The 25,379-nt window shown below is 34.0% G+C and overlaps 1 protein-coding gene across 9 annotated transcripts in view; it reads right to left on the bottom strand.

Moving 5' to 3' along the window:
* Nucleotides 1-1,235: 1,235 nt before the first annotated feature.
* Camta (Calmodulin-binding transcription activator) overlaps nucleotides 1,236-25,379 on the bottom strand; it is a 463,871-nt gene continuing 439,727 nt past the window's right edge. The window contains exons 8-34 of one of the 9 annotated variants that reach the window (XR_013006425.1): nucleotides 22,123-22,258; nucleotides 18,311-18,382; nucleotides 18,037-18,228; nucleotides 17,897-17,983; nucleotides 16,671-16,832; nucleotides 16,444-16,606; nucleotides 16,251-16,383; nucleotides 15,951-16,193; nucleotides 15,681-15,832; nucleotides 15,397-15,627; nucleotides 15,067-15,336; nucleotides 14,835-15,005; nucleotides 13,154-13,510; nucleotides 12,690-12,835; nucleotides 12,299-12,624; nucleotides 11,985-12,230; nucleotides 11,798-11,907; nucleotides 10,526-10,624; nucleotides 8,406-8,473; nucleotides 7,585-7,748; nucleotides 7,346-7,527; nucleotides 7,074-7,272; nucleotides 6,777-6,908; nucleotides 6,070-6,144; nucleotides 5,724-5,837; nucleotides 5,491-5,587; nucleotides 2,744-2,883 (exon numbers count right to left, since the gene is read on the bottom strand). Coding sequence is in view for 8 of the 9 variants with exons in the window: in XM_076409280.1 (XP_076265395.1) it covers nucleotides 5,548-5,587; nucleotides 5,724-5,837; nucleotides 6,070-6,144; nucleotides 6,777-6,908; nucleotides 7,074-7,272; nucleotides 7,346-7,527; nucleotides 7,585-7,748; nucleotides 8,406-8,473; nucleotides 10,526-10,624; nucleotides 11,798-11,907; nucleotides 11,985-12,230; nucleotides 12,299-12,624; nucleotides 12,690-12,835; nucleotides 13,154-13,510; nucleotides 14,835-15,005; nucleotides 15,067-15,336; nucleotides 15,397-15,627; nucleotides 15,681-15,832; nucleotides 15,951-16,193; nucleotides 16,251-16,383; nucleotides 16,444-16,618; nucleotides 16,671-16,832; nucleotides 17,897-17,983; nucleotides 18,037-18,228; nucleotides 18,311-18,382; nucleotides 22,123-22,258 (4,282 nt within the window). In the remaining variant the exon portion in view is untranslated. Of the gene's footprint in view, nucleotides 5,588-5,723; nucleotides 5,838-6,069; nucleotides 6,145-6,776; nucleotides 6,909-7,073; nucleotides 7,273-7,345; nucleotides 7,528-7,584; nucleotides 7,749-8,405; nucleotides 8,474-10,525; nucleotides 10,625-11,797; nucleotides 11,908-11,984; nucleotides 12,231-12,298; nucleotides 12,625-12,689; nucleotides 12,836-13,153; nucleotides 13,511-14,834; nucleotides 15,006-15,066; nucleotides 15,337-15,396; nucleotides 15,628-15,680; nucleotides 15,833-15,950; nucleotides 16,194-16,250; nucleotides 16,384-16,443; nucleotides 16,619-16,670; nucleotides 16,833-17,896; nucleotides 17,984-18,036; nucleotides 18,229-18,310; nucleotides 18,383-22,122; nucleotides 22,259-25,379 lie in introns of all 9 variants that reach the window. The other 8 variants (XM_076409281.1, XM_076409284.1, XM_076409280.1 and 5 more) reach the window with 8 other exon arrangements.

The raw sequence follows: 25,379 nt of genomic DNA, 5'->3' as shown, positions 1-25,379 counted from the left end.
TTGACAGCTAGTGCCTGAGAAAATTTATAAGCAAAATTACATTAAAATTAAAATTACTAATTTTTTGTATTTGTATCTATATGCAATAACAATATGTATGTTACATCAAGCTGTTATATCCTAATAAAATCGCAACTTATTAGTTTATTGCTTTTTCATTCTTGCAAAAATGAGTGGAGGATAAAAATTAATACTTTCTCTAACAAAAAGGTTAATGTAAGCTTTCCATAGTATGTCTTAATATATCACAAAATATATGCAATATTTTCTATTTTATTAGTGTTTAAAAACGAAATTATTGAGGTTATGTTAATTACATTGACGTCAAACGATACCAAATAACATAGTGGGCAGTTGTTAGGTTCATCTTTCGTTAATAATAAAAAATGTCAAAAACAATTTAGATCGGCAGCATTTGACTAGTCACAAAGAGTTAGCGTTATTATTTATTATATCTAGCAATACACTGTTCCTTACAGCGATACAGGTGAAACGCCACAAAGACAAATATATCCTAATAAAATCACCATTTATTATTTTATTGCTTTTAAATCTTGGAGAAATAAAGGAAGAAAAATTAATACTATTTTTACAGTAAAAAGATAAAGTAAGCTTGCTGGTGAACTTGTGTTGGGATCTAATTTAGATTATGCTCTTTTTCTAATTCTCAATACTTATGTACGTATTTCATTAAAATCGCAACATTTCCCGTTTTTATTATAGCGTCATAAAAGGAGACATTATTGAGGTTATGATAATTGCGCACAGTGGCCCAGTGGGTTCCTCTTTCGATTTCAATGGCAAAAAGTGCCAAAAGCAATTTATATAGAGAACTTTTTAGGATGTAGACAATCGACAACCTCATTAAACTTTTCAAATACTATACCCAATTTTTGACAAAATGAAAAAAAAAACATTCAAATCAATTTCAAGACGGTTTCAGATTATATTGCTTTCCTGACGTCAGATGACACCTATTTGTATAGTGAACAATGGTCAGATTGTAGTGGACAAATAAAAAAATAAAAACAAAATTTCGTTTTTAAAATGTTTATTTAAGACAATAGAATAAGCATAGTGTTTATAGCGATAAAATATTCCTTTTGTCGCGTTTTCAACAATAAAATCTATTATTGAGGTTACATTAATTACATTTGATATCGCACGATACCAAATTGACATAATAAATAGTCAACAGATGTCAGCGGACATATAAAAATAAAAGAAAAACAACATTCGATTCTGAAGTGTTTATTAGTTACAAAGAATATGCAACAATAGTTAACATTTGCACTCTCTAATAAACACAATAAACAAAAATCCTATTAGCAACAACACTAAGAATATAAAATACAAGTACGGTATCAAAATATGATATTTTTCTTTAAATTCAAACGTTTTCTTTCCGTTAAAATTTTATGGAATGACAGAATAATCGTATTTCGAAAATGTATGGGGTTGATCCACCTTCATCTTCATCATTATCGTAGTCATCAGTATAACGCCCTGAAAGAACTTAGGCTAAACGTTTGGCTCTGTATAAAACCCTAACTTGTTTTTCGTTTTCGTTATTAAATATATATGTATATCAGCTAATTTATATTACAATGTACAATCACTTCCCAACAATGGTAAAAAACTCCAGTCCTATATTAGCCTGAGTTCTTCCAGGCCCTGTGAATTTCTACAACTCATTTTTTACTAAAAAGGTACAACGTATAATTTTTAACTTAATTTCTGACATAAACGACATAAAACAAACATGGGTAAATATTAATTTAACAGAATATAAAACACAACAGTTATATAAACTGACATTTAGTCTCGTGGCGACATCTATCCGCCAGTGTGTCAACTATGCAAAACAAGATATTCAGTTTGACTAAGTTTACATTATTTTTTTTTTATTAAAATGAATATATATATATATATATATATATATATATAAACTCACATAAAATTACTTAACATTTTAAAATTAACAAGATAACACAAACGAAAATAACACAGGCTGTTCATAGATGGCGCCACTTATTAAAAAAAACAGTCGAACGACGATTGACATAAATCAAACAAATTTATTAACAGTACGAGTGCATATAGAATAACCATTGTAAAAATTATTTATGAGTGTTCACGTATAATATTATACATGTGATTTTTAAAAAGTGTGTATATATAACAAGTTTTTTTTTCAGTTAACTCCTAGTTAATGAACAGGTAAAGATATATATAGGTAGGTACTGTGCATCTACTTAACTAGCCTGTAAAAAGAGTACCAATATTCGTTTGTTGTTGGTGTTAGCGTTTTCATATGGTGAATGTAACAGCAGCAAGTTTATCAATTAGTTTTTTAAATACCCGGTCTGATGATTACAATTGACAGGTCTCGGATATTGGTACTCAAAAACCCTATGTTAGTCAAAAAGTTCCTAATAAATACTATTCATTTAATAATAACTGTATAATTTTTAGTTTTTATCCTTTTTTTGTTAAAAGCTTATAATATTTTTTCCATTTTTTAAATATGAAATAAATATCTTTCACTAAAATATCCTTTTTCACTACAGTATAATTTAAATACAGTTTATAATATAAGAGTTCTATTAGATATAAAATTTAAAGTTGAATATATAATTTTTGTTTTATTAAAACATTTTCATTATCATTATCATTATTATTATTATTATTATTATTCTATAGGTACCGGATGCAATTTACAGTTTTATATTTTCGATATATATTTTTTTGGTGTTTTTTTACTTCGAAATCATCTCCGCGCCTTCGATTGATGGTCGATTCTCTAACGATATAACCTCACTTTTTCTTTTCGTGTATTTTATGAATGCTGCGGGTTCGTTTAAAAATATGTTCGTATATCATCTAAAAATATCATTTATTTACAAATTATAATATTGTGACGACTTGAATCGAATCCACCATCAACGATTTCCCTCCCCCAAACCTTCGAACGAAAATCAACGTATCTAAGTATCTAAAAGATTGTTTTGTCTTTTGATTGTTCGAATTGTATCGTTTATGAATGAAGATCGGGACCCCAGGTAACAACATAGATCTGGGATTCTCTGGTTCTGGTTCGGAATTCAATAGAGAACTGGGATTCTCCAAAAAAACAATTTTTTTAACAACGGGGCAGTTGTTTCAGTATAGGAAGAACAGCATTTTATCGCATTCATTCTATTGTTCCTTTAATCTAGTAGGCTATGTTAAAAGAAAAATAAATGCCACTTCCCGCTACCGCAAATAACTAAAAAACTATATAAAATCGTTTAATCCTCAAGCATCTCAACATTCTCACTGAGAAGACATTCCAATACTGGACAGTTTCATCGATTTTTGATTAAAAGTATTTTAAATTTGTTATATAGCCGTGACGTCTACTGTACGATGTCTGTTATGTCAGCGATACATTATTTAACCGAATATACACGTCCTCTTTGTTAATACAGACATCGTATGCGCCACTCCTACCTAAGAAGAAACGTTTCCTTTACTTAAGCCTATATGTATATTATCTTCGCGCCCAATCAAATTGGGATCTATAATCTAAGAAATATAATTTTCATGTCTAACCTAAATAATGCCGTATTTATTTATGTATATATATATATATATATATATATATAATTTTATATATAAATTTATACTGTACATCAACGTGTAGTGTTTTTTAGCGATATAACGTTAATCCTCTTTCGTTTCCAAGAATAAAATCTGTTAAAAAAGAAACAACTTATATAAAGAATTTTTTAAAAGTTAGGTTGCTTTCCTTGTTCTCAAATTACGCGCCGAAAGGTACACGGTGTTTATCGTTTGTTTTATTTAAAACAACTTCCATAGTGTGTTTCTGTGATCTGTCAATAAAGTATTTGTGATTGTATTGCTGGTTGACTGAACTCTGTTGAAGATTAAAATATAATAAAGTATGACATGATATGGGTCTAAATTTCATTTAATGTTAATCAAATAAATGGTAATTAACATTAAATAGAGATTATGTTTAACACATGTACATGTAATTATCACTACACCAACAAAAGAATGTTAACAGAACTAAAGCTGTCTCGATTGAGGATTTACAGAAACACACCACAGTTAATTGTTTTAGGGGAATTAGTATAAATATCTTTTGTTTTATCAAGAGACCGATAATTGACCGATTATATCGAACGGGAAAAGACGTGTGTGACACGTTTTTGTGCAATGTTGAGCACCGCAATAACTTTTTACGCTATGTACATGTATGTTCATCTTTGAGGGATACATTGTACATTGATCCATTCAAAATATATTTAAATATTAAGGATTCTCTTTATTATACTATAATGATATGTATGAGCGAATATATTAGTTAATTAGAAATGTTAAGCTAAGTAGATTTAACGAGACCCCTTGCGACACATCCTCGACATATGTCAGAAGGGCGTGAACTGGTATAATATTGCTTATTATAAGAAGACAGGAAACCAGGAAAAAGGTAAAGTTTTCATTCAGAATTTTGGCAGTGGAACATAGTTCGTAGTGACAAAATTATTCCCCAATTAAGAAAAATCAATAAATCCTTTCGGTGTTCATTTTAAAATCAACAACATAGACGTTTTAAATTATAAGGAAGAGTCAACAATAAAAATCAACAAACAGACATATTTCTTTTTACAATTAAAGACACTAGGACTAGAAAATTTTGACTATAACAATAAAACACTCTTTCGACTTCACCGTTGGTTACTGTTTGTAGGATCTCGATCTTTTTTTAATGCTGTAGAGCACAGAACACTAGAATATTTAAGAATAATAAATTGGAGGAAGACTGGATAAGAGCATTATACTTTGACATCTAAGTAACCACTTGTATAATATATTTAGGAATGAAAGGAATAAAAAATAATTGAACTAAATTGAAAGAAGAAATAAATGTAAAGATATGAAACATATATAGGCAACCAAACATTCATTCATAATCATTGATAATATAAAATGAACAGGGGTATAAGATATGAAATATGGGGCCGACAGCACTAAATCGTTCATCTATGTGATACAGTAACGTCTGCGGTAATGGTAAAAAGTGTGCTCATTACTACAATCACAGCTTTGTATAGTTCTTTCGGCTAGAAATACCGTTCCTATCGAGAGAGTTCGTACGTTTTTTTTTGGTATTTTTTTGTTTACTAATTCATCTCACTTTTGTTGTCGATCCAATGCATTTTCAAGTGTAAATGCAATGCAAAAATATTAAATAACAGCCAAAACAGACATTATTGTAACTGTGTCGGTGGGCAGGGCGAACTAACAGCTCCACCTACCGGGAAATATCTACATTTGTCGTTTCTTTATATCGTTTCTTTTAAATTGGTCAGACGGAGCTGTCAGTTATGTGCCCACAAATGAACAAAAATATATCCGATTATATACTCTTATTTATCACTACTATTTTTTTTAGTAATGGTATTATACAGAACAGTATACCTCCGTTTTGTTGCGCAGACTAACCTCACTTTTACTACAGAAAATTCGTTATTTTTCTCATCTTGAATCTTCCAGTTGATCTCTTTCGTTATTCGGTCTATAAGACAGAATAAAAGAAAAAATTAGTTTAATTTAGTACCTCATTTTCAAATAATGCAATGTTCTGTTTCTAATAATCATAATAATCATATAATCTAAGGTTCTAGATTACTTGAGCATTTTTTCTTACTTACCTGTTGTTATTTATGCCTGTGCAACTGGAGGAGCCCCCTGGAGATTGTAACTTTGGTTGGACATCCGCTGACAGGGCCCCCAGCCTCTCTTTTTCTGCTCGTTCTTTCTGTAACCTGTGAAACAACAGAGCGTAAGTGTTTTTGTGGAATATAAACAGTTGCGTCGATTATGATTGTGAATTATAAATAGGGCATTATAGACGAACCAGCTCCCTTACCGTTGTCGTAGATTCCATCGGTTCATCCCAAATGCTATGCGTTACAAGAATAATATTTTTTTAACTTTGTATCTAAATATGATCAGTATGCCAAGACCTTGCACCTTCGCCATAAAGAAACTACTTACTTATTTTTTGATTGTCTCATGAATTGCTGGATTTTCCGGGCGGCTTGATGTTGGCGTCTTTGCGAATAGGTTCGTCTGGAACAAATACATCGATTTGACCACGTTCCCACTGTATTGATCGTCGATACTAACATATAGTGTAACTGTACAACATTGACGTTTAATGGCAGAAGCCAGCGCTATGAACATCAAGCAGGCAGGGTGGTAGTATATTCGTTAGTTGGGGTATCGGTTACTTCGTTTATTATAGTGAACTGACATCGACACATATTTTAGGTTAATAGTCAATTTGAATCGTTATTTTATCTGTTCAAGCGTTTTGGCAAAGCACATTGCGTTTGTTAAATATATCAGGGGTTTTTGGGAGGTTAACATTTATGTATGTACAGAGGAAATCTAACTGATATCCTGTATGTTAGGTTGCATATCAGATATCCTTTTACAGCTAACACAGAAACCAAAAAAACAAAGTAGGCGATTTGAACTGATGAAAATCATTGAATACTTTGTTTTTGGTTGGCTTAAACACATAAACATGACTACTAATGTGACACCAACACCATTTTCAGCGATTGATGAGCCTGTTCACTGCATATTCATTATGTACATCTATATTACCAAAACATTTAATGATCTAGACCCTTTATATTATCTTTAAGACAATGTACATAATGAATGTGTACACAATTTTCACTACATTATCTTACTTGAGCCCTGAACTGGCAGGGGTCCCCTCTCTGCTTCCCCTACCACCTGCCTCCTTGTAGTTCCTGTAATAATTTTGAATACAGACTGCTGCCTCTTGACTCTTTTTAAAACGCTTATGTTCGCAATAGGACCTGCATTAAAAGACCTTGTTTAGTTTTTGAGTATTATTTAGTCATTTTGTTTATGACAATCAACAATAATATAGGAATTATTTGAAAAATTGCGCATTCACCAAATAATTATGATGTTTTAATTTTCTATTAAAAATGCTTCTATTATGTCATTAGTTAAATTACCTAAAACCGTTTTGAATCACGGTAGCTGCGTGTGTCATTTGTTTATAGTAAGCGTACTGTTTGTATCTTCTGTAATAATTTTGGATAATAACAGCCGCTTGTCGTTCCTTGTCCTGCTCCTGCTGTTGCCTGCCTTTGTATGACCGATAAGCTTTCTGGATGATCTTGGCTGCTTCGTATAACTCTCGTTGCTCACGATCTACGGAATTAATTGTATTAAAAAATATTCTGCGCCTTCGCCTATCCATCACAATCGATATTGATATCGATACCTGATAAGGTTAAATTGGAAAAGTCCTTCTCGAATACGCTGCCGGAAGCTTGGAGGAATTCGCAGAAGTCAGCCGTGGTTGGCGGGGGTGATGGCGAATCCAGGGTGAACGAGCAGGGCGATTGCAAACAGCTAGAGGAAGCTGGGCTCAAGCTCGACTGAGGAGTACCGACATCGCAATACCTAAAATGTTTTTATTCAGGAAATAAATAGAGCTGTGAAATGCCTGAAAAACATTACCGATAATTGTTGTCAGAAAACTCGAAATTGAATTCAGTTGTTTCGAAGTTTGAGGATGATTGCTCGAGGAGTGGTTCCATGTAGACGTCGTACAGGGTTTCCGTTGGTTGCTGACTGTCAGGCGGCCCAGGACTATTATCCATCATTAGTTCTTCCGATTCGTTCTAGATTTTCAGAAAACAAGCATTAACAGACTCGTTTACCTAAGCATAGTAGCGATATTTATGAAACTATAATTTTTATTTCACGACGTAACAAAAATAGTATGGAGGTCTTCTTTGTTTGTAGACATATTATTTTGGTTATAATCTTCAGAATTTATCAGATTATTTGTAGGGAAAATTTTTATGTTTATGAGTGGTTAAAATAATGTCCAACAATTCTGTTGAGACGTAATTACATTTATTTATATTTAAGGAAATTGTTTAATTGTAAGTTTACAAAAATTGTTGATTTCCACATGAAGAGAAAAAATAAATTGTATTTCATTTGCAACATTGTTTTCTCTTCTTAACAACTCAACGAATCCGAAGCATCCTTCCATATCAAAACAGAACGGTTGGCTGTTCATTGACAAAGATTATGTACCATACTACACATTCATTTTAACACGAAAAATATGTCAGGTTTTTCTGGATAAGTCTCATATTCATATCTAGGCTCGTTTAAATTAGTACCATGCAAAAAAATTAATTAAACCTTCAATTGTTTAAGTGAAGGACCAGTTCACAAGTGATTTCAGAAGATAAACGGTAGTCTAAAGACCAAAGAGACAGGCATTATCTTTGGGAAAAGGTAATTAAACAATAATATATATTTACCTTTATCCTCTCAGGCATAGCAGCGATAATCTGTTCTGCAAGGGTGAGAACTCTTGCGTCCTGTTCCCCTGCAAACGTTAACATAAAAAAGACCAATATGAATAAAAATGCTGAATGTATCGATACCGCCGAATCGTACACCAACGGAGATGTTCGTGCAAAAGAGTCGAAATAAAATGGTAAATCAGGCAGGCAAGGCAGACTAAGCAAAATTGTTTCCCAAGAAGCGTTGTTACATCCGAAACGCTTGTTTTATATCAAACCTATCTGCGACATATAATTACAATGATTGCTCGTAGGTTTTAGTTGCTTGGTGGTGATACTTCATGCATACAACATAGAACGTAAATGGTTAGTTGTCATGTTTGGACTGGAATAGATATCTAAATGATGTATTCAGAATATTACACTAACTGAAAGTTTTAGATAATTCAAAATATAATTTGTATCCATAACTCCTCTAGAAATCATTATTTTTTTGATTTTTTTGAACAAAGATAACACATCACTAATAAGTTCGGGGCCCGACATATAGATGCCGCTACGTCTCAACGTCCCTAAATTATTATTTATAACCTTCAAACGACAGATGTCAAAATTTTATAACAACCTGGCGTTTACCGTAAAAGAATACTTTTATAAGTTGTTGTTAGGGTAATATTCAGATACGGATGAAGATTCATGTCAAAAGGAGAAAAGGTAAGAAAGTACCAAGTTTATAGAACATTATTAAATATTTTGTAACGTAATGTTTTTATAGAACACAAAAAAATAAATTCTGATAGAAAAATAAACAAATACTGACCTCAATCCAAATATAACAACGTTTATTTTTCTATCAAATTTCGTGTATATAGCATAATTATCATCAAAATGTCATTAATATTATGTATCATATAACATGATGATAAAACAGTTATCTTTAGGTGTTAAAAAAACAAAGCAAAATATTTAGAATGACTTTTTGATGACAGCAGTTAAAGGAGTCCCAAGAGAACGTATCGAACTCAATCATAGTCTGCAAATAACTCACCTCTGGCTAATATTATCGTCAGACAACGAGCGAACTCTGTCTCGGAACGAACGGAACGAAACAAACAAATAAATAAAACGACAGCGTGTCAGTTTCCAGAGGCGATTTACCAGCGAAACCAAACGTGTTAGTATATTGTTTTGTTTCATATTAAAGGATATATCTATATAGACAAAAATAAAACGATAAACGAAAGAAAAGAGAAAGGAAAAGAACAATGGGGATGATGCTCAGTTATGTTGGAAATTGTTACTTACATTACCCATTTATAAATAGGATAACTTTACTAGGTAATTAGCTACACTTATTTGAGTAAATAGTTTATATTCATTAGATTGACTTTAATATTTTGGGCTAGTTACTGTAGTTAAATGCGATTGCTGAAGAGATATTTAAGTGGTATTTATTGTAGATTAAAATGATAGGTAAACATTTATATAGGGTACGGCAAAAGTCCCGCTACCATTTTGATTTGACGCTAAGGTGGGACAAAACCATTTGGATTGCACGCCATCTTGGTAACGTTTAGCTCAGTTTTGCTTTAACCATTGTGTTGTGTGGACGTCCAAATTTTATTATGGATATTTAATTACTTATTTATTACATTAATATTTAAACGCCACAAGAACAAGTAGAAATAGTGACAATATGTATTAAAAATCAATGGTAGTGGGACTTTTGCCTCACCCTAGATTATGTAATATGTGAATTGTGTTCATAAATAATTACTAGATCACATTTAATAAAAATTCAAATGTATTATAACAAGGCCAATATGCAGGTCGAATTTATTAATATTTTAAATAAATTCCGCCTTTACACTGTAAATTAAAAAAAATACTTCTTATTTATAATAATGTGAATATTAAGGGCTTATACAACACACATCGCGCCTAATTTGACAATTTGTACGTTTAACCTTGACCAGTAACTGTCAGATCTGAAAAAATATAGAAAATAATGTTTTCCCCTGAGCATTATCCCGCACAAAACATAAACACCAATAAACAGTAATGGAAACAGGTTAGAGAGACAACACCGACAAAGACAGACAACATATACATAGACCAATGATTTGTTCACTGACCTACAGCCCCGCCCGCGCAGATGTCATTGTCATCGTCATCGCTGACAGCTTCAACGTCGATCAGCGGGCTGCTGCTGCGATGCTCGTTGCCTAACTCGCCTTCGAGTTCAAAACACATATTTAGTAGGGGCAGATCTAGACAGGAGGGGGGAGGATGTGGTTATGGCTCGTTATTACGGAAGGGGGGGGGGGATGAGGAGGGGAGTATCAGTACGTTTTTAGCGTGGTTTGATGATATTGCACACTTCATTGTTATTTCACTCCTTGTATCATAGTAAAATTATTCCATCATCAGTTCACTTTTACTGTTATTTCAACTGTTACAGAAAAACACGTATTAAAAGAGTGCTTACTAGGTCAGATTCAGCTGTCAGTTGGATTCATTGTTGACTTGATAATGATTTATATATTATACTCGATACAAAACTGATACCACTTTGTTGTTCATATTCAGTTTATTATCATTTGTTGAATTTGAAAATTAAAGCAAAATTAATCATTAAAAAACATTAAAAAATTGTTGATAGATGGTGGTATTGACATATTTAACGAATTTTAGACAATTTTCGTTAGTTTGCTTTTTGTTAGTTAAGCTTTTGTACATGTAGGAGTTTTATATGTAATTAAAAATATGAATAAGTGTATTACTCAATATTTTAATACATTTTTAATACCATCTTTTATATATTCTCATCAAGCTGTACATCATTGCTGTACCCTTTGTATTACAAATGTTTGCTATTGTGATCCTTGTTAGTATCACTCTATCATTTATCTTTGCTACCTCATCTCTTTATTGGTCATTTATACAGTTTATCAACAGGTTGATGTTTGAAGGCACATATTAACATCATCATCATTATTACCCACACCAACATCATCAAATTACACATTTATGAACGCTACTATATATATAAAAAAACGAAATCATTATCATCAAGTTTACTAAGAGCGACAGATCATCAAAAAATCTAAAATAAATCAGCGTTAAAAGCCAACTAAATTAAAGAAAGTAAATCAATCACTTCCTGGCCAGTCACTGGAACCAAGTCGTGGGCATGCAATAATCCTCAAAAACGAACAAGTCAATATGAAAGGGTTACATACTCACCTCGGTACGAAATTTGATAGGTATTCCTCAATGAAGGAGACTCAGTGAGGAATATCGTACAAATTGTCGAATGTACTATTTCGAAATGAGACAACGTAAAAATGAAACGACGAAAGAAAAAGGAACGTTTTTGGGCGGTAAGAGTCCCTCGCGGTACTTACAGAGGGCGAAATCCATTTTCCTGCCTCCAGAATCCATTGTGTCGGAATCGAAGGAGTTCTCCCTGGCCGATAGGGACGATTGAAGGGGTAACGACATGCTACGATCGAATCTATCGAGAAAATGAGGAGGTATTTAGAATAATGATGCCGGAGGCCTGGTGCGGTCTTCAGATTTGTTCACACTTACTTGGAGAGTTTGATGTTCTCTTTGGATCCCATTTTGGAACTCTTGGGTCGCGAGTTGGTTTCGGACGAGCTCAGTGTACAGCTCATGTGAATTCCACTATCGATTGATGGTCTTTTGATCAATTTCTGACCGTTGCTGCCTCTGGTGCTTGACGATAAATCGGAAAGCAGTGGGCTGGGAGACGACGTTAAGAACTTATCACTGTCCAGTTCAAGATTCAGTATCTTGGATTTATGACACTCACTTCTGCAGATAATTTAAAAAATCATTTTCTATATCTAATATATCAGTTTTTGAATTATTTTGAAGTTTACCTAATAACCGCACCAGGGCGTAGAAACACGCCATCGTGACTCTTACTGTTGGACGATATTGACGCCAAGCTGCCCATACTGCTAGCAGGACTGATAATTGTGGGAGAGATGTTGTCCATGCTGGACTGACTCGAAAGCAGCAACATGTTCGCTTTGTCCCGTCTTAATTCCAGCTTTTCCAACTCCTCCACCAGGTCCATGTTGTTGTTCGACCTGGCACACTCCAGGGCCGTCTGGTTCTCGTTGTTCTTGATGTTCAGCGCGGTGTGATTCCACTTATACAACATTACAGCGGTTTCTGTGTGACCACGTTCGCAGGCCCACATCTATTAAAATTCAAATACAATTCTGCCATGATGCGACAAGTATTTACAGGAAAAACAATTCTCACCAATGGAGTGTATCCCAATTCATCCTGGCTCAAAGCATCGACTTCAGTCTCTAAAAGTAGCGAAGAATTTTCGGCTCTCCAATGAAGCATGGCGCAAACTAACCGAGAATAACCTAAGGAAGCTGCTAAGTGAAGCAGTGTCATACCTGAAAAATATGCTTGAATTAATTTGATCATTGATAGCTGAGCAATTAGATTATACTAGTGATCGAAATTCGACCACAATCAATTAAATTAATCATATTTTTCTCATAATAGTGTAAACGGACTAATTTAAAAATGATGTGTTACTAAAACTTTTTTTAACGTTATTTTAAATATAAGATCGGAAATCCTCTATATATGCTTTAACCGTGCCAAATTTCACGCCTCCAGGTACCCCCGTTTTCTTCAAAAACGGAGGCATACCAGAGACCAGGGCCTGAATTAATTTTACCACTACGAAAAAATTACGACAAGCTCACCTCTATGACTAGCGAACCAAGAAACGCTAAGCTCCTCGCCGAACTTCCATATCCTCGACGTCATGTTCTGGCAGAAGTTCACGAGACGGTCCTCGAAGTTCGGCTGGCTGAACAGGGCAGTGTCTTCGACGGCATCGTTGTCCGACGGTTCCTGCTTGATCTGCAGCCGGTCGTCCATCGCCTCGAGCCGCTGCAGCAGGGTGAACTTCAACAGGTTGTCGTTGGACCTCTCCACCTTGGGCTCGGGAGCGGCTAATTGTTCCTCCTTTGGAGGCAGCTTATACTCAAATATCACAGAGTTGGAGATCACGTAACCATCATACGCTACTTGTAATGTGGCTAGGCCAGCTTCGTGTGCTACAATAAGGGTTTCGATAAGCGAAATTCCAATTATAAACGAAGTGACATATCAATTCTGACTCTTAGTTGGCAAATAATTAACATACACATGTGGAAAATTTATTGTATACTCGCCTTGCATATCTTAAGTGAAATGAGTTCTTGAGTGAAATGAAACTGAATTCTTTGATATTTATTTATGATTAAATTAAGAGATAACAGAGTGGCATTTACTGTAGACTCATATTGTAGGTAAAACGCTAGTTTACTTTATTTTATTAGGTCTATATTAAGTCAATTTAACTCAAACTAATTCTGACTCTTAGTTGTAAATAATTAACATACACCTATGGAAATTTTACTATAGATTCACCTTGCATGTGTGTGTGTGTGTGTGAAAAATTTATTGTAAACTCATATTGCATATCTTAAATTAGGTCAAACTCAATTCACACTATAACATAAAGATATTATTATACGATATTAGAAGATTATTAGAAGATATTAACATATATTTGAGCTGTATTTACTTTATACTTAAATTGTCGGTACTTAATAGAAATACTTAACACTTAAACACTAGTAGAAATACTGTATAAATAAAATATTACAGAGTTGGAGAGCATATAATCATCATAGGCTACTTGTAATGTGGTTAAGTTACCTTTGTACACTGCAACAACGTTTTCGATAAGCCAAATTCTAGTCATGAATAAAATGACTAGTTTAAATTATTTTGATAAATCCGTGGAGAAGTACATCTATAAATATCTCGAAGAAATTGAAAACAATTGCACTCTGTTAAAATAAATAAACATACAATGTATTCAAAACCATTAGTAACACAATTTAGTTGATTGTTTCTTTCTGTTGGAACCAAAGTTGGTCTAAGCCTAAACCTAGTGATGTCCATATAAAATCAGTATCAGCATACTGAAGTTAATCAATCTTGTGTTATGTAAGGCAGATGGTTGCTCTACTATAACTTCCTGAATAATAGACGAAATACTCAATATCCGAATGTTCTATCTATTATTTGGCTTATTAGTTTACTACTGCAATAGTTTACTATTTAATTTCTAGTTAGGAATTAGCCCCCATGTGCAATTGAAACTTCTACAACATAGTGATTAGTCTTAGAAAGCTACTTTCAACATCGTTCCTTTTGCTCCTGATGCTTTAACATTTCCGTTTATATTCTGAATATTTAAAATGCCACTATCTATACTTATTACATTGGCAATATTATACTTTTTTCTCCCTTTAAATTAGTTTAGCCTAATCTACATCACGGAAATTGGCCATTGATGATTACAATTAAGAAAATTATATGAATACACACCTGGACAATAACATCTTAATACACCACTTTGAACTAGGGTAGTTGTAACGGGGAATGTATCAAACAAAACGGTGTATGATCCAGTGGAGTGCCAAGGTCCAGTGACAAGAACCTTTACTCCACCCTCCGGATAAGCCCACTCAGGTGAGTAATCGGTGATCTTGGCCGAACCTAAACATTATTAAATATATTAAAAGCCTTGCTGATGCCCAGCTACTTTAATTCTTCGGACCTTCCATGTTCTGAGTCCCATTTTGTACTTGATGTTGTCCATGGGTCTGGTTCGTTTCGGTTTGATCCTTCCCACTGTTGCCATTTCTACTAGCATCGGACGGATTGACATCTAGGAGGGAAGCATGACTAGAATCCAGACCTTCCAGCTCGGGGAACTCGCCGAGCATGTCGAAGGCGTCCAGATTAACGAACACGTCATCGTCCACTACGTGTGTGGGCGAGACTACCACATCGCAGTTGTCGATGAAGTCCATGGGGTTTATATCACCTAAAAATGCGATCATCATCAGTTCGGGTTTTATCCTCGGGTCGTGGACGTCGTCCTTACCGGTTAGATTTTGTTGGTCGTTTCTCTTTTTGATTTGCGTGGTGGTGGTGTCGGTTTCTGGTTCGTGATTTTGATGGTGGCTCTCGAGGTCACTTGAACACATGGGCATGTTGGCTGAGAGGGTCCTCTGTATATCCTCCTGGGACAAGTCCAGGGTTTCGTTGAAGAACCCCCCGTTTATAATGGAAGAACCGTCGCTTTTGCTCACTAAAGATCCACTGGAATCTGTGCCTGTGGGATTGTGGATTGTGAATCGGTGACAGTATCGCGGGCGAAAACATTACCTAGCAGTACTACCGTATCGTCGCAGAAGGTCTGATGCTTAAAGTCCTCGGTGGTTACTTCATCGTGTCCGGTGTCCATTAGTTTGGAGGGTGTGGATGGAGCACTGGACATAACCACTTCCGTTTGAGACTGCGATCTGAAAATGGTCCGTCTGAGAATAGTCCCAGTTCAACCAAAAGGCGCGTTGTTAGTGATACACGAAAGTTGTTTCTTAAGGAATCGTGGATAAGGAGGCGGTTTTGCTTTATTTTAAAGATCCTAGTACTTACACATTATTCCTGGAATGTTGAGGCTGTTGCTGTTGGTGCTGCTGAAGCCCCTGTTGTTGCTGTTGAACCGGAGCACTGGTATAAATATTGCTGTCGAAGATTGATTGTCGTAGGGTGTCGTTCAGCTCCATTTTGTTATCCCTCTGTTGGTTAGACTTGGTTTCCTGCTTGCTAACTGACGGATGCAGACACGCCGTGTTGGTGTTATTGGTGTCCATGACTTCCTGCTTCAGGATCAGATGGCTGCAACGATGCAGAAGCGAAAGTGGTAATTTCTGTTGGGTGTTATATCGAACAAACCTCGTTCGGGGTTCCTTCACCAAGGTTCTATTGGTGTTGCAGGACATAAAGTTAGCAACAGACACGGGATTCACCAAGTTCTGATGGTTTGTACTATTTGTATTGCTATTGAGTATCAGAAGACCTCCACTACCTATCGAAACAGACATATCACGTTTTGATGATTCTTTAACTCATCGTGAACTCAAATTACCTTGAATCTGCGATAAACTCAACACCAGCGGGGGAGTGTTAGCAGAACTGGATGAGCAATTGCTGTTGTTTTGATTGTTCAGCTGGCTCCTGTCTCTGGAGTAGACCCTGGGCGAGTTATTGTTGCTGAGATGTAACGTTCCAGAACCGGTCGTTGAAGATACCTTATAATACCACTGGTTAGTGTACACTATACTGAACTAGACTTTTTTAATCAATATAGGATACCTGATTGCTGCTTTCGGATGTCGAGCTGGTATTTCTGGAATTTGTACTGGAACTTGGAAGAGGGGAGCTGGACTTGGCTGAGGTGATTCGGCGCATTGGGTGGGAACAACTCTTGCTATCCGCACACGTTGAGTCAGGACAGCCACACTCCAATTGCTTGACCTACAAGGAAATAATGTCCAAATCAAGTCACTCCACACCTTCAAAAAAGGAAATTTTGATAAAAAAGGTACTTTTCTGTTATAACTATAGGCCTGTCAATTAGTTTTATAGGATTTTTTTTTAATTTGAACATTTATTCTGAAAAATCGGTACAATGTATTTTATTCAAAGTATTGTCTCTCGATAGCCGCTACTTTTAAACACTTTTCAAACAATTTACGGATTCTAGTTCTAAGGAATGATGTATTTCCCGAGTTATCCACGAATCAACCCATTTTTGGTACCTTCATAAGAAGTAAAGCGCTTCTCAGACAGGTCACGACTCATGTGAAACAAGTAGTAATCAGAAGGAGCAAGGTCTGGAGAATACGTTAGATGGTGTAGTACTTTCCACTTGAATGTTTCCAAATATATTTTCATCGATTTTGCAACATGCGGTCGAGCTTTGTCATGCTGAAGAATAGCATCGTTGTGTCTTTACGCGTATTCATGAGGCTTTAGCAGCTAACAGTATACCACATCAAGCTGATCCCAGCAAGAGAATCGACTTGGAGCCGGATATTCGGCTTTGCCGTTGATGTATGACCAAGTAATAGATCCCTTTTTCATCATTACTAACAATACGAAGCAAAAACCTTTTCAATTTTGATGTTGAAGAAGCATTCAATGTCTCTTTATTTCATTTCATACTGTACAAAATATCCAAGGTTTTGGATCATTCCCATATACTTCAAGGAACTGGAAATGGTTTCTTGTGTTACTTGTCAGAATTCTGCATATCTTCTTATGTTTTATAAGTAATCATTATTGACTAATGCCTTGAAATGTGAATGATGTGTTTTAGTATACAGTAATATTATCTGTTTTAAATTCTTTAAAATTAATTTATAGGTCTAATACTTGAAATGTCATATGTTTTTTTCTCAGCATAAGTGTGTAGGTTGTGGAATCTTAAGATTAAACTAACAAATGTTTTTAAATTGAATTACTTTGGCGACTCCACCATTGTATAGTAAAATACGCGACATCGCCATTTTATAGTTTATTCATTTATTGTCACTTACCAAAGCTGCTTGGCGAGCGACACGTTGCTTCTCCATCAACTGACTGACTATGGCCTCCACCGTTTCAGCGGTCTGCATTTTAAAATTCTAATTTAAACCCTAGAATGACTTGATTCTATGTCAGGCTATGTCGACCTTACCGATATCTCTAATTCGTTGTTCAAGTCGGGTTCATCTTCGCTGAAGAACATCGGTTTCAGTTGGGAGACTAGCTCGTCCTTGGTCCATTCCTTCTTGTCCGCCCACAGGGCGAGACTGGGCGTGATGACTGCCAGTTTGTTGTCGTCAGGATACGGAACGTTGAGATAATGCACCAGAACTATATCCGGATTCTGGAAAAATAAGGAGTTTTAGAACGGTGGGCTAGTGGAGTTGTGGCGATGCCATTGTTGGCACTGAATATAAATACACTACCTGAAGCAGCCAGTAACACCGTCTGTGGAAAGTTGGTAAAATGGCGGAGTGAACGTAACATCCATAGATGCACTAAAAAAAAGAAAAGTGTTAAATATGATTCCGATTATAAGAATCAGGAATTCATTTTAAAGTAGTATTTATAGTCAGCCAATACTTTTTTCGTCTGTTTGGCAGTATTATATAATTTATACATGAAATTAAAATTATAAATCTCTTCGAGAAAATCAGGAATAGTCAGGTCACGTTGTCTGAAATATATTTAATAATTTCCATTAGAATATAGATTTTTGTAACATAACATAAATGTTGTTATAAACAACATAAATATGAGAACAGACTGAGGAGGATTTCCAAAAGAATTAAGGGAAATTGTAACTGAGAAATACGAAAACTACGAAAGAAATGGCAACATAAAAGCTTATAGACCCAGCTCACTGCTACAAGTAATATGTAGAAATATTTGAAAAATTTCCGTTCAAAAGAATAAAATAGATTAGAGTGGCAGTGTCTTGGGATAACTCCTGTATTTGCTCTACACTGCTGATATTTGAACGACAAAAGAAATAGTATTTGCAACAACCGACGACAGGGTTATCATGGTAAAATATATATCACTGCCTAAGACTGTGGAAAAAGTACAAGTAGCAATCAACAAGAACAATGTAAAATTATATCTCTTGACGGATGATCGATTCCTGCTAGAGCAGAAACAACTAAATATCTCGGTATACATCTCGATGGTAGGTTCTAAGTAATCTAAGATTTCGCCTTAAAAGATAAAATAAGTTTGCTAAATCACAGTCAATAACAAAACGTGGAAGCAATATAGCTACTAGACAACACGCAGGAAATCAGAAGATTGAAGCGAACCAAACCACACGAACTTGTTTATAGTGTAAGTGTATTCTTAACTTTAACTTAAGTAGTTTTGCTTTATTTTAAATGCTTGCTTTTATAAGATGTGATTAATAAATAAAAACTGAATAATTACTTACACAATTGTTTTTTTCCTACCCTTCATTTTTGAAAGAAAAACTTTGACATGCTTTGACGTCATCTTTCGCTTACCCCTCCACCCCTACCGATTTCCCCATCGCCATCTGTTTTAGCGGTTCGCCATCAAAACGCGGATAATTGTTTTAGCTTAATTAAGTCGTCCTTTAAAAAACATTAATCTCGAATTAAATGGCCCGGACTTAGAGGTAGGGGGACGAAGCCGTCGGCGACGGAGGAAGGGGGCGAGAGGAAGCGTAAAGGTGGGGGAACCGCGGAAAGGTTTATGGGTTTTTAACCCGGGACTTAATAGGCGTGAGAAAGAATGTCGCGTGTTTTTTCGCTAGTTTTCGGACAAATCGGTGTGCGGATAAGGGATGAGATGTAAATGAGGGCGTCGGAGGAGAGGACGTTGATCGAGTGGAGGCTGAAAAAAGGTCCGAATTAATTTGGATTTGTTGGATCCGAAAAAAACGATCCTGGCGGCTATTAAACAGATTCGATAAGATGCGATGGTCGCTTTAGAAATCTTAATTTTAAATAGAATTAGTTTCGAAGTTCGGCCGTAAAAGTAAAACGATCTTAAAAAAACGAGAAACCCAAAAGTTCAACAGATTAAGGAAATTTCAGTATTCGTTGATTCATAATTTTCGAATATATGATACTCCAATTAACTAAATAAACTACCATAACAAATAAAAACGAAAATGTTATTTTATAACGTACATAAAGAAACAAAATCATCACACATAAATAATAAATTAAACAAAATCCCAATAACTTTTAAATTCAATTAGATTAGTGGCAAAGTTATTCTCAATTTTCAATGTTATGACACGCAGTGAAACTATAAAAAGGTCAACTATTATAATAACACATGACCCAATAACACCCAGTCTTGATTTATAAATGGCACTACTTCTTAACCTTCTTAAACCTAACATAGTAGTCCCATACATCAATTTCGAAGAAATGGTGAAGGCCTATGGCGAAGGCGCGAAAATTTTGACAAAAAAAGGGATTAAAAAAAAACGATAAATTCAAACGTTTAACAAATTAGCGGCATATCAGTTACTTCGTTTATAATTTTCAAATATATGATACCCCAATTAACTGAAGATGGTACTAGAAGAAATAAAAACGACAATTTGATTTTAGAATGTACAAAAATAAAACAAATCATCATTCATAAATAATAAACCTAATAGACCCCAAATAAGTTTCAGCTTTAATTAGATTAGTGGTAAAGTTATTCTCAATTTTCAATGTTATGACACGCAGTGAAACTATAAAAAGGTCAACTATTATAATAACACATGACCCAATAACACCCAGTCTTGATTTATAAATGGCACTACTTCTTAACCTTCTTAAACCTAACATAGTAGTCCCATACATCAATTTCGAAGAAATGGTGAAGGCCTATGGCGAAGGCGCGAACATTTTTGCAAAAAAGGGATTAAAAAAAAACGATAAATTCAAACGTTTAACAAATTAGCGGCATATCAGTTACTTCGTTTATAATTTTCAAATATATGATACCCCAATTAACTGAAGATGGTACTAGAAGAAATAAAAACGACAATTTGATTTTAGACTGTACAAAAATAAAACAAATCATCATACATAAATAATAAACTTAATAGACCCCAAATAAGTTTCAGCTTTAATTAGTTTAGTGGTAAAATTATTCACAATTTTCAATGTTATGACATGAGTTGAAACTATTAGAAAGTCAACTATTATAATAACACACGTCTCAATAAACCCCAGTCTAGATGGCCCCACTTCTCAACTTTAAACTTAACCTAGTAGCCCCATATATCAATTTTGAAGAAATGGTGAAGGCACGCAAGTCGTATATTTTGACAACTGTTCGACGACACCGATCCGAAATGGTCTCTATCGAATTCGAATTAAAGCCGGCCCGGGCGTTCTATCTTTGTCAACTGTGGAGTCGGCCTCCAGCGACGGCCCGAAAAGGTCCCTCCGCCTTTCTGAGGGAGAGACGCTTTTGTGGTCGTTTTGATTGAGATTTTAAAGTCAAACGATCCGTGGGGATCGTTAAGGCGGCTGATGGCGGTTTTTACGATACGACTTCTGATTCAATCAGTTCGAGTCTCGAGGAACCGGAGCTAATAAACGACTAGAAAGGGGGTAACATTTTTATTGGGCGTAGCTCTACACGTGCGGCTTTCAAACAATTATAAAGTTCGAAAGAGCATAAAATCGGAGAAACACCACTATTAGGTTACAATTTATTAATAGTGTTGTGGAACTTCAAAGTTAAACTAACTAATGTTCTTAAACTGAATTAGTTTCGCGACTTCACCATTTTATTGTATAATAAAAACGACTTCGCCATTTCATAATTAATTAACTTTTCTAACTATAAAAAAATTAAACATTTTGCATAATAGCAAGCGTATTGAACTTCCTGATAGGCATACATTAATATTTTTCAGCTCTTTTTCCATTTTCTCGAGCTTTATATATTTATTATTTCATATACTTTAAAGCTCTTATATTAAATGATTTTATTCCAGTTATAATCAGCTTTACTATTTTATTGTATATTAAAAATAATGGAAAATAATAATGCAGTGGAAAACAACTGATACATTAAGATGGCATTCGTGCTTTTATGTATTTTATATTGAATCTCTTTATATAAGCATGCTTTATTAAAAGGGACTTAAAATGAATTGTAGGAAATTGGTTTCTATAAATATAAAGTAAAATCTTATTACGGTAAGTATCATTATGTTAATTTAGTGACTTTAAATGAGATATGGTAATAAAATGTGGTATATTACCTCAGTTCCTTGTACTTTCAATTTCATGTGGTCTTCCCTCGTGGTCTTTCCATCTTTTCGTTTCTTCCAACAGTAGCCATCTCGACGGTATCGGACTTTCTTTCTGCTATATAACAACATTGATCCACTCTTTGGCCTGAAACACAATACTTATTTAATGACATCTATTAACACCATTAAATACTCGGTCATTATTTTAAGTTGATTGGTTAGTACTTTGTTTTAACTATATTTAAAAACTGGGGTTTTATTAATTTGGTTCGAAGTTCAATTAAAGCAAAACAAATCTAGAAGAACGACAAATTCAAAAGGTCAAGACAAAACAAATCAGTATTGCTTGATTCATAATTTTCGAATATACGATACTCCAATTTTCTAAAGAAAAGACTAGAACAAATAAAAAAGAACATTTGATTTGAAAATACGCAGAAAGAATAAAATCATTATTATAAAACATTAAATTTAATAAAAATTTGAATTTCAATTTCAAACTAGTAGTTCTGTACAGTAATATTGACAGAATGGCGAAGGAAAATGGTGAAGGCAACTTGTAATTAAAATATTCCAGGATTAAATTAGATTTTGTTAATATTTAATAGTTTGGGTGAAGTAAGGGTGTTTGAAATGATTTCGGCTAGTTGAATTACATTACTAATATTGTTGATAAAATAGTAATACACCTTGTTGTCTTTGTTAAAACTAAGCCGTCTTTGTTGATCTAACATATATGTAACAGAACATATTGCGTAGAAACTGTTAGTAATACCATTGTTTATCTTTGTGTCTCTTCTGGCTAGTAATTATCCGTGTCGTATTTTCATAAATTAACAGGATTGTTATCACAAAAAACAAATGTGCAGTCTATCGAACGTGCTTGTTATTTTATTGTTTAACGTGACTGACGCGTACACTAAACTCGTCAACAACACAAACCCCTCACCACGTATATTTTGCCTACAGAAACAAATACTTAGATATAAACTGTTTGTTTTTCATTATGCTTTCGATTTGGCGAATAAACACGAGACGAAACAAGAGAACTTCGGATTTTTCTCTTAAGGGAGGCTGGCGTTCTATTTTTGTTTTTGTCTCCTTCATAGGTAATGATTTAAATTGTCTGTTCTTCGGAAAATAAGACAAATATTAAACCCGCATTGCATAAACACGTGTTTCTCGTTTGTTTGTTCGGCTCTGATTTAATTTCATGAGATATTGATGTTAATTAAAGGTGAAAACTGGAGGAAATAGAGGAGAGTTCTAACGAAAAAAGGTAACTGACTCAGTAAATGTTATTTTATAGGGTTTACAAAAATATTTCAAGGTATTTTTAACTTTGAAGCTATATTGGCAGAAATTGGATTTATTAGCTTTGTGTTCTTTTATTCCAAGCCTTTCTATATTTATACACCTAACATTTGTCTTGATAGAGCCCCAGGTATCTGTTATCAGACAATAGTTTATGGATTATAATTCAATTTTTTTCTTCTCACTAAAGTTTGGGTAAAAGATTCAGTAATGCGATACATTGATTATTAGTTATTCTCATTTAAAGAAACATCTTCAAAAATTACAAATGTTGTATGCAGAATAGTTATTAGTAATTATCAAATATAATTTATTTTAACATTATAGTACATCTAAAAACTACAGTTAATTATAAAGCTACAATAGTTTATAAGTTAGAGTTATATCCTCTTTTTACTACTGCTTTCAAGAATTTTGCATACGTCTGACAACCGGACGACTTTGACAGGCTCATTCGTTTACGTGTTCGAACTAATCAAACAGCATTGTATCTCTTTTTAACTAGAATAAAATGAGAAGGAAAATATTGTTTGAATCTAAAACGAATTTACAAATCGCGGCAGGCAATACATTAAACATCTTGATGACACTTATATAAATAAACTTTGAATAGACTATATAATGTCACGTAGAGGTGTCAGGGATTAATAACATTTATTTAGCTGATTTAATTTCATGAGATATTGGTGCTAATTAAATGTGAAACTTGGAGGACAGAAAGGAGATTTGAAACGAAAAATATTATTCAAAAATATTTCAAGGTATTTTTAACTTAAATTACAAATGCTTTATGCAGAATACCTATTAGTAAAACAATGATATATATGCTAGAGGTTTGTACACGGTTCAAATTAGAGGAAGAATATAATGCCACCTATAGATGTCAGAGATTGATAACATTTATTTAGCTCGGGTGTCGTTAACGTAATTACATAATTAAAATTGGAAACTGGAATAAAAGAGTAACAACAAAACATATTATATAGCCCTCTTTGTCTCGTTCTTTTGTTATTCCTATTAATTGATTAATAAGTTTATATGGCAAATTGTGTCTGGTATATGGGTCTTTGAATAGTAATCGTCTATTATTTTAGCTTGTACAAAGAGCTAATCAGCAATCGCCACATAATTTATTGTTGCTCTTGCTCTAGTTTCTGTTACAACTAACAATTTTACTGTTACCCCTCTCTTGTTTTTGTTCAATATTATTATAAAAAACGAGGAATCAATACTGAACTCTATGGTACTATTTATGGTTACCACGATATGTTTTCACGCAATTCATTTTGTTGATTTTGATATGCACGTCAAATATCCACTTAGTATTTTCCCTCTTATGCCATAACGTTTTATTTTTTCTTAGTTAGTTAATTCCCAGCTATCTGTCTAAATGGACGACAAAATTGCTTAAATGGGTCTTAAATCAACGTTTTGGTTTTTACAACAAAACAAATTGTTTTATGCATTCAATATTATGTTTGTTGTTTATTTATATTATATGATAAAATAAATAAATAAGTAACATAATATTGAATATTTAAGATACTAGTTGTATCACAAAGTAGTGACCGTTTTTTTTTTCGAAAAAAAATTACATGATTTTCAAGAAAATTGAAAAATGTATTTATTCATAGTATTGATTATTTGATTCTATATATCTTGCCCATCTTTCAGGTAATTTATGGATGCCATCCCAAAAAGACTGCTTCTCCTTTGAGTAATACCGTTCATCTAACCATTTTCTAATTTTTTCGAAACCAGCGAAGTGCTGCTGTGCAAGTGCGTGTCCCATTGATGCAAAAAGTCGATAACCGGACGCGGAAAGGTCTGAAGAGTATAGATGGTGTGATAATATGCCCATCCAAGTGCTTTTAACGCTTCTTTGGTCGGTTTTGCTTTATGAGACGTTTTTGCGCGTTATCGTTCTGCAAAACCACTTTACCATGTCTTCG

This window comes from Rhynchophorus ferrugineus, unplaced genomic scaffold (genome assembly GCF_030347505.1).
Source record: "Rhynchophorus ferrugineus isolate W39M unplaced genomic scaffold, kcgeb_rfMv2 rfM7, whole genome shotgun sequence".
NCBI lineage: Eukaryota > Metazoa > Arthropoda > Insecta > Coleoptera > Curculionidae > Rhynchophorus > Rhynchophorus ferrugineus.
This window is presented reverse-complemented; position numbering and strand designations above follow the sequence as displayed.